Source organism: Monopterus albus, unplaced genomic scaffold (genome assembly GCF_001952655.1).
Source record: "Monopterus albus unplaced genomic scaffold, M_albus_1.0 scaffold135.1, whole genome shotgun sequence".
Lineage (NCBI taxonomy): Eukaryota > Metazoa > Chordata > Actinopteri > Synbranchiformes > Synbranchidae > Monopterus > Monopterus albus.
In genome coordinates this window covers 373,201-381,920 of record NW_018128015.1, presented here as the reverse complement: position 1 = coordinate 381,920, position 8,720 = coordinate 373,201, and the positions used below count along the sequence as shown (strand labels likewise).

The 8,720-nt window shown below is 40.2% G+C and overlaps 1 protein-coding gene across 1 annotated transcript; it reads left to right on the top strand.

Annotated features, from left to right (window-relative positions):
* Nucleotides 1–365: 365 nt before the first annotated feature.
* Nucleotides 366–6,756, top strand: LOC109967790 (MOB kinase activator 1B). Its single transcript, XM_020613614.1, has 6 exons — nt 366–717; nt 1,608–1,774; nt 3,664–3,757; nt 4,073–4,206; nt 5,996–6,159; nt 6,254–6,756. The coding sequence occupies exons 1-6, from the start codon at nt 704–706 to the stop codon at nt 6,329–6,331; spliced, it is 651 nt and encodes a 216-aa protein (XP_020469270.1). The 5' UTR covers nt 366–703; the 3' UTR covers nt 6,332–6,756.
* The last annotated feature ends 1,964 nt before the right edge of the window (nt 6,757–8,720 follow it).

The following is an 8,720-nucleotide window of genomic DNA, read 5'->3' as shown; positions in this document are numbered from 1 at the left end:
GACTTGATTACACACAGGTGGATTCTATTTATCATCATTAGTCATTTAGGTCAACATTGGATCATTCAGAGATCCTCACTGAACTTCTGGAGAGAGTTTGCTGCACTGAAAGTAAAGGGGCTGAATAATTTTGCACGCCCAATTTTTCAGTTTTTTATTTGTTAAAAAAGTTTGAAATATCCAATAAATTTCGTTCCACTTCATGATTGTGTCCCACTTGTTGTTGATTCTTCACAAAAATTACCGTTTTATATCTTTATGTTTGAAGCCTGAAATGTGGCAAAAGGTCGCAAAGTTCAAGGGGGCCGAATACTTTCGCAAGGCACTGTATGTCTCTTATCTCAATGTCAAATTATTGTGTTAACCATTTCATTCCTCTAGATGGCAGCACACAGCACAAATGTGTTCTGACCTGCCGTGAGCATCAGATGAAGAAGTTAGCATTAGGTTTAGTGTGTGCTGCTAAATCACAACGTACAGAGGAGCAGTCGGGAAAGCCTTCAGTTTATAGAAATAAGCATTTGTTTTCATATTAATGTGTATTGATTTCGGAATTTTTCACAAGGAACCACCTAAGGAAGGCCGAGAAGACTCAAGGACGTTAGAGGCTTGAGAGATTTGACAATCAGTCCCTTTGGTCTGCCCAGTTACAGTCTTCTTGTTACCCGTTTGCCAGGAGTTATTTTCTACAGTCCGAGGAAACATGAGCTTTCTTTTGTGAGTTAACGTTAAATCTGTGTGACGGATGACTATTTTACCCTATCATTTAATTACCCCTGTATTTGAATTTTTATGTAGCTGTTAGCTAGCGATAGCATAGTACGGGCTTAGACTACTTCCTGGATATACTTCCCAATGTCTGATGTGATTCACGATGCTGTCGTTAGATTTTCCTGAGAATTAAAATCGGCATCGATAGCAGATTAAATATAAGAGAAGAACGCCCGGTGTTGTGGATGGCTTCGACATTTCAATTGGACTAGTAGCGATGTCAGCGCTATTTTAAATGAGACGAGTTCTTAGTCTGGCCTGGATATTTGCTGGTGCGAACACTTTGTTACTACAAGCAAATCTGGGTTCGATGTGACAATACTAAGCAATTAATCGCTCACCCAGTGTTTTACCAAAGTAATACGACTGTGTTATTGATATCATCAGACATTGGTGTCTAGAGACTTGTGATTAGCAACCTTTGATTCCTAATGGTGTAGACTGAAAAATACTGTTTAAAGCAGAGGTCATGGACAACGCTGCCCTGTGCGTTTGATTCAACCAAGTTTCTTTTGCACCATTAAAATAAATATAAATCAGATTATGTAAGAATATGTAGATTTTAGTACATCTTCTCTATAATGGAAAAACTGTTTAGTGTGTAACCTACCATGTTGTAATTCTTGGGACACTGAGAGATTGAAAAGGTTAGTGTACTTCTCCAAATGGCCTCATTATGTAGTATACACACAGAGAGATACAGTTCTGGTCCCCCCCCCTCTCTGAATCTATTAAAGATCTTGCCCAGTGTCCCTCTAAGCTCATAATTAGTCATCATATCTGACTGCTTCATGAGTTATCACACCATTTGTCTTCCTCTCTGAAATGTGACTCAGTGGAAACCGTTCATCCAAGACGTTCAAGCCCAAGAAGAACATCCCAGAGGGTTCTCATCAGTACGAGCTGTTGAAACATGCAGAGGCTACGCTGGGAAGTGGAAACTTACGGATGGCGGTCATGTTGCCTGAGGGTGAAGACTTAAATGAATGGGTCGCAGTCAACAGTAAGAGCCAAGTTTATCTTTTACATCGGTACACCCTTTTTGGTTTAAATGGCTGGATGAATGACATTATGTTCACATACCTTTTTTTGTTAAGACTGTCAGTCATTGCATACGTTTCATATTTACATGCTTGCTCAGTAGCCTTGTCCCTGAAATCTCACCTGATCCACATCAAGAATCAATTGGTGGTGAACTGTCAGGGTGTGAGATGTTGGCATTGTTTCTAAAGCCCAGGAACAGTGACACTGGAAAAACCACTCTGAATGTTCAACAGACCTATTGTCTGTGAGAGCCCTGTTTACTTTACTCTAAATTGAGACAAGTAGCTGGTCAGTAGAAGCTTCATTTCCTCTCATGTCATAGTGGATTTTGGGGTTGAGATGTTCACTAGTTGAGTAGTTATTTAAAGACCTTGCACTGCATTAAAATAAAGTGAATAGGATTTGAATTTTAATTTGACCTTTTTTGAGCTGGTGTAACAGATCACGAAATAAGGGGGTGTAATCATTAACACACGAGGGTTTTGTTGTCATTTGATTCTCTTGAAGTTAATGGCAGTTGAGTGCATAACTTTTTAAAAAGTTCTGAGGCATGATGGAATCCCTGTATAGCACACAAAAACATGAAAAATAGAGCAGTGTGACTGTATTTATCCACTGTTTTTACACAATATTAACAGAAAATCTAGCATTTACTCAAATGAGTTCACACATTTTCTCTCTTTATTAACTGAACCACACAACTGTCTTGGATTCGTTGCATTGCGATGCTTTTATTTGTCAGTTTCAGAAACAGTGGATGGAAGTCGGTGTCAGTGCTACGTCAGCTGTATCAGAACTTGCACAATAAAGGGAAGTTAGAGTAAAAGTGCTGTGATCAATCACTTCTCCCATCTCTGTCCACGTGATCTCTGTTCACAGGTGGGGTTATGGGTAGTGACAGCAAAGGGAGAGAGAGGGCTGCATGCAGCAGTTATTTTGTATGCTACTTAACCACAAGGCCACCAGTAGTTTTCACTATTTTGACTGTATTCTGAATTTGACCCTTTCTGTCTCTTTACATACAGCACTATGTCAGTATGGGCCCATGGAAAATCTGTCAGGGTGACGATAATTTGGGCACCTGTCAGTCAACATGCTGACTCAGTTGAGAGCGTGGCAGCAGCGACAGACCTGATTTATTTTTGTTTTATCCCTTCTTCCAGTGGCTGTGTCATTTTATGGTGCATCTTAAATTTTTCTTGCGTATCTTCAGGACAGTTTAATTTGAAAAGTTATTTAGACACATTCTTCTAATTAGAGCTTTCTCTCTGGAAATGAGCATCACATCTCATCTGTGGCTGTAATAAGTTCAGCAGCTTTAATGGTGTATACACTGGTGTGGGCTTTTAGCTCTTGGGCAGCAGCATACAGACAATCCTAAAATATACAGTGCCCAATTAGGTTTTATGTCTTTTTATTTTTATTATTGTCAAACCTTCACCTGGTGAGGAATACTAAAGATTTTTACTAAAATGTCTTCAGAGGGGGCTGGATAAACAGTAATCAAACACTGAAAGTGAGATGGTGTCTCTTAAACAGCAAGGCCCTCCTTGCACAAAACACATGTCACATCAGCTGTTCAATATGTATGAGATTAACAAATAGAGCACTAACACTGCCAGCCGTTTAAATGGTTCTGTCCAACTGATGGGAAGCCAAAGTTGGCTGCGTGCCCCTGGGAATGAGCGATAACAGTTTGTGCCAGATAACTGGAGTGTGCACTGGTCTACAGTGTAGACTGGGCAGTGGAATGGCGAGTGGCAAAGGACTGTTTGGCTGTTTGTGCTGGCACACAGGGTATTTGGTCTCATTTTGCACTTTATTTGTATTCTTTTTACATTTTTCCAGCTGTGGATTTCTTCAACCAGATCAACATGCTGTATGGCACGATCACAGACTTCTGCACAGAGGAAAGCTGCCCAGTCATGTCTGCTGGGCCGAAGTAAGTGGACCATTCTAGGTCTGCCCGAGTTCAAACCAGCCCTCGAGTGTGGCATGGGGTCAGGATAACTTAGATCAGTTAGCCTTCTTAATCAGACAGATCCACAAACCAATTATGACAATTAAAATTGAATTCAAATGACTTTATCAAATGGGGCAGTGAAAATGAAATCAGAAATACAACTTCGTTACACAGTGGTTCAGTGGGTAGAGCAGTCATCTCCCAACCAGAAGGTTGAATGGTGAACGAGTGTGAACATGGATGGAATCCTTAAGTGGTTTCATAGCAGTGTTTGTCATCTTGTGTTTCCTGTAGGTATGAGTACCACTGGGCTGACGGCACCAACATCAAGAAGCCCATCAAATGCTCAGCTCCCAAGTACATTGATTACCTCATGACCTGGGTGCAAGACCAGCTGGATGACGAGACACTTTTCCCTTCGAAGATCGGTGCGTTTTGTGTCGGCTTTCTCAGTCCTGTCTAAGCCATCTTTCCTGTGTGTGGTTTTTATGTTTTATTGTCTGGTTTCTATTAGTGCACAGCGCTAAAGAAGAGCAAACTTCATAGACCTGCTGAATGTCTAGTGATTAGGTGTGTGCTGACGGTTTTACTCGACATCGGTCTAATAAAGCAGCGCTCTGCAGCCTGCCAAAGTCCTGCTGCTACTAACAAGTAAACCAAAGTTTTCTCCAACCCTGTGAAACGTAATGCCATCAAAACGAACGGATATTAAAACAAATAAATTATACATGTATCTCTTAGCAGCAGTATAACCAGTCTTGTGAGTTTGTCATTTGCATGTCATTGAAGTCTCGTTTAAACTTAGAGCTTTAATTTTTGTCATGTAGTTTTGTTTGAAATGCAAAAACAAAGGATCACACATACCTTTAACAGTGGCAGGGGAAGAAGCATCATGTAAGTGGATGGAAATGTCAACAGGTTTTCAGCAAAGTAGTGGATATAAATATTGCTTATTTCACTATCAAGTAACTTCCAGGTTTCTCTGCTTAACAATGCACATGCCCATTAAACAGAAAATTTACATAACTACCAACGCAGTTCTCCACCCCTAAAGTACCCGAGGCTTGTACTGTCTAGCCTGGAGCCTTAATGAAGAACTCCCAGTTCTGTCAGTTATCAGCTTCATTGAATAATTGAAGTTAGTAGCTCTGTGTACACTGTAGAATGAAGCTGACTCCCAGCTGCTTCTCTACTCCACAGCTGTTCACTGAATCATAGGACAACTGCACAACACATCTGAGGTGCAGAGAGTGGTAATGTCGTAACAGCGTTAACATTTCCAAAGTGCAACTGAACACTTGACACATAAAGCTTTGTAATGTAGCCGCATCTGCTTCGATTGTGCAGAGCATGTTGAACTGACCAGCAGCAATAGAGAGATTAAAAAAGTAATGTGCAACTTGAGTGACAGAGTGAACCTTTCACCATGTATGCATCTGTCAGTCCTCCCAGTGCATGCCTAAAGAAACCAAGCACAGTTTGTAACAAATCAAGAACATTTGGGCATTCTCAAACTCTGGATTGAGGATTCTTTACCAAAGCATTTCCAACAAGTCATTTGCTCAACCTGTTATTATATGGAAGTAAATCTCTGCCAGAATGTTTAAGGGTGCACAAACCACATTTCGAGCACTTAATAACCCAGTTTGCAACTCAGCATTTGCGAGTGCAGGTACAGACTTCTAAGAGCAGAATCAGATTTGAGGGCATAATCCCCGGTCATGTGTGCTCATTTCTGAGTCTGCATTCTCAGATTTCTTCACTGGGTTTTTGGCGGCAAAACGTTTGAAAGAGCACACGGCGCTATTAGGCTTGCAAATCAAAATCAGATCTGAGGGCGAGGGAGGATGGACATCCTGTGATTTTGCTTTTACCTGTTGCCTGATTTGCAAGCTGAATAACTCTGAACATGTTTTGTGCACTTTCAAAACTTTTGGCATTGACAGGGTTTCACACAAAATCCGTCATGAAAAATCTGAGAACACAGACTCAGAAACAAGCACATGCAGGGCTGGGATTATGCTCTCAAATCTGATTCTGTGCTTATAGTAATGTGTCCACACACTCTGAGTTGCAAACTAAACAGATCTCACAATGTGGTTAGTGCATCCTTAAATGTTTTGGCGGGGATATACTTAGGTGCTATTATCTACATCTTCAGTTGTATATTTGTCCATCTGAACAGGTTTTTTTTTTTCTTTCCCTCTCGTTTCCAAGGCGTCCCCTTTAAGCGAAACTTTATGTCCGTGGCGAAAACCATTCTGAAGCGCCTGTTCAGGGTCTACGCCCACATCTACCACCAGCACTTTGACTCTGTCATGCAGCTGCAAGAGGAGGCCCACCTCAACACGTCATTCAAACACTTCATCTTTTTTGTTCAGGTAAAACATCGGCGGTATTCACGGTTATGCCATACAAATGTAGCGTACAGTGGAAGATTGAGGTGTTTTCTCCCCCCTTCTTCGTCTTTTTCAGGAGTTCAACCTCATTGACAGGAAAGAGCTGGTTCCACTACAGGATCTGATTGAAAAACTGACAACCAAGGATAGATAAAAAAAAGTGGTGTAATCCTTATTTTATTGATCTTCTAGTTTTTGCACAGATACCCACCCCGCCCTGGCTGTATGTATGCAGTATACTATATTTCCATTTGGGGAAATGTTTTTAATAAGGCCAGGAAGAAGGAAGGGTCTTGATAGGTTTAAGGCACCAAGACTAATGCTATCAGGGATTATACTGTAGAATTAATTAAACAAAACACAGACTTACATATTAGACAAAATGGTTTTAGTCATATGGAAAAATCCCCAGTATTCAGTCACAGCTTACATAGTACAGACATATCTTCATTAGTTTTTTATTAGAGAACACTATTGTTTCTCACTGGGGTTTATGGTAACAAGGCATTTCCATGCTCTTAGATTCCTATTTCCAAGTCACCTGCAGGGGAGAATAGTGCGAAAGCAAAGTTACTGTATCATAATAGGAGGGTTTTATGGCAAGAAATGAAGTCAGCCTTGAAGCCAATGAAACAGCGCTGGCTAGTTCTTTTATTCAGTAACCTACGTAGACAGAGCTGGGTTGCAGTTTGCTACTGTTTACACCTCTAATAAGCCACACACGTCAATATGAAAGAATCCTAAGTGCCTAGCATGGCTCATAATTGCCCTATATCGACAGTGAGATGGATAAAGACCATATAACACTGGCACATTTGACACAACATTAAATTTTCCACCCCAACTCTCACATTTTTATGGTTCTAAATTCCATCTTGTTTTCTATTTTTGCTGTAAGTTGATTATACTCATCTTCTCCTTAAAACCCTGCTGCTCAGCAACTTCATTTACTTAGTCTCATTGCCAAGTGTGCTGTGCAGCGTATGATAAATGAATGTGTTGAAGGACAAAGGCATGAGGCTACGCTGTTGTTCTGTAGTAGGGACTAAGAATGAGCTAGTGCCATGTTCCTCTAAATTCTTCAAGGGATCTAAAACCTTCCATTGTATATAAAGAAGTAGAGACCTGTGTTTAAAGTCACAACTGCCACTGTCTGAAAATACAAGCCTTTCCAATTGGATTTTGCTGCGTCCCTTATCTCACTAGCCATAAAGCACTTTGAACAGTTTGCCTGACCTCTCTCGTCTGAATGTTTATACTGCATAGGCTGTGCTTTGTGAGACGCTGTTTCATGTGACTTATCACATGAAACAGCTTGTATGTATCATAGTTTTGCTTCCTCCCTCACATTTCCCCAGATGAATGTTGAATCGCTTAAACCCCTCTGAAGTCAGTCTGAAGTTGACACTCATCGCTTTTGTACGGTCCCAGTTGTTTGCGGCTGTGCTTCACACAGCAGATGCATGTACACTTCCCCCAGTCTCAATGTAGTTTACTATGCAATAATCCACAAACACTAAAATGATTACCAGTTGGTTCATTCATACATTATGTTTATTTTCCTTTATAATGCTTAAATTATAGTGTATAGTAAAAATAGAATTGTTTCTTATGCAGGTTTGGTTTCAGAAACAGTGACATGAACTTTTTTATATCTTCCTCTCTGAACTTTGTTGGGAGTGCTGTGATACTTCAGTGCACACATGTAAATACAGAGGATTAGACCTGTCTTAAAAGTTTCCAGCCAGCATGGAGCGGTAGTTTTTGGTTAGAAGAATGCATCGAGTCTTTGTAGAGGCTGCTTTCCCTTCCCCGTTTCAATATGTGGCCATTTAAAAATCTTGTTCATTGTTTGCATTATGTTTTTTTTCCCACTTTTCTAGCTAAATATTATGAATGTTACCTGAAAACGTAAGAGAATCGGTCATCCTAAAGCATCTCATCCTTATGAAATGCCCACAACATAACCTGCTGCCTACAGTTTTTCCTCCTTGACTGTAGCAATTGATGAAATGTGTGTAAATAATGGCTTGGTAGAGGTTTCCAATGCTACTGAATTGATTTATGCTATGTACAAGGCAAATAAAGGTGGTCTTGATTCTTTAAATTAATTCTGTTTTTACTATGTACAGTGAGCTTGGTGCAGTAGGAAAATACTGAGGTATTTTATTTGGTTATTTCCATGTTTTGGTACCTTCTACTTAGACCGGACCTGAATGCTGGGCTTGTAATATAGTCGTACTCAAATAAATGAAGTGGTGACAAGTTATAAGTACATGTATTTGATAATATACTTAAGTATGATTTAAAGGTGCTTGTGTATTTCCTTTTTATGCTGCTTTCTACCTCCACTACATTTCAGATAGAAATATTGTGCTTTAGTTACTAGTTCCTTTTCATATGTTACATATAAAGTAAATTATTTTAGATTAAGGCATCAGTGCATGAAAGTCTCACCTCAAGTACTGCTCACTAGTGATGGTCCTGACACCCGAGGCTCCGACACGTGCGCGGTAGCTCATGAAGCACAAAGTATCGAAGCA

Coding starts and splice junctions, on each gene's coding strand:
- LOC109967790 (XM_020613614.1), top strand. Junction 3,758..4,072: donor GTCATGTCTGCTGGGCCGAA/GTAAGTGGACCA, acceptor TGTTTCCTGTAG/GTATGAGTACCACTGGGCTG. Junction 6,160..6,253: donor ACTTCATCTTTTTTGTTCAG/GTAAAACATCGG, acceptor CGTCTTTTTCAG/GAGTTCAACCTCATTGACAG.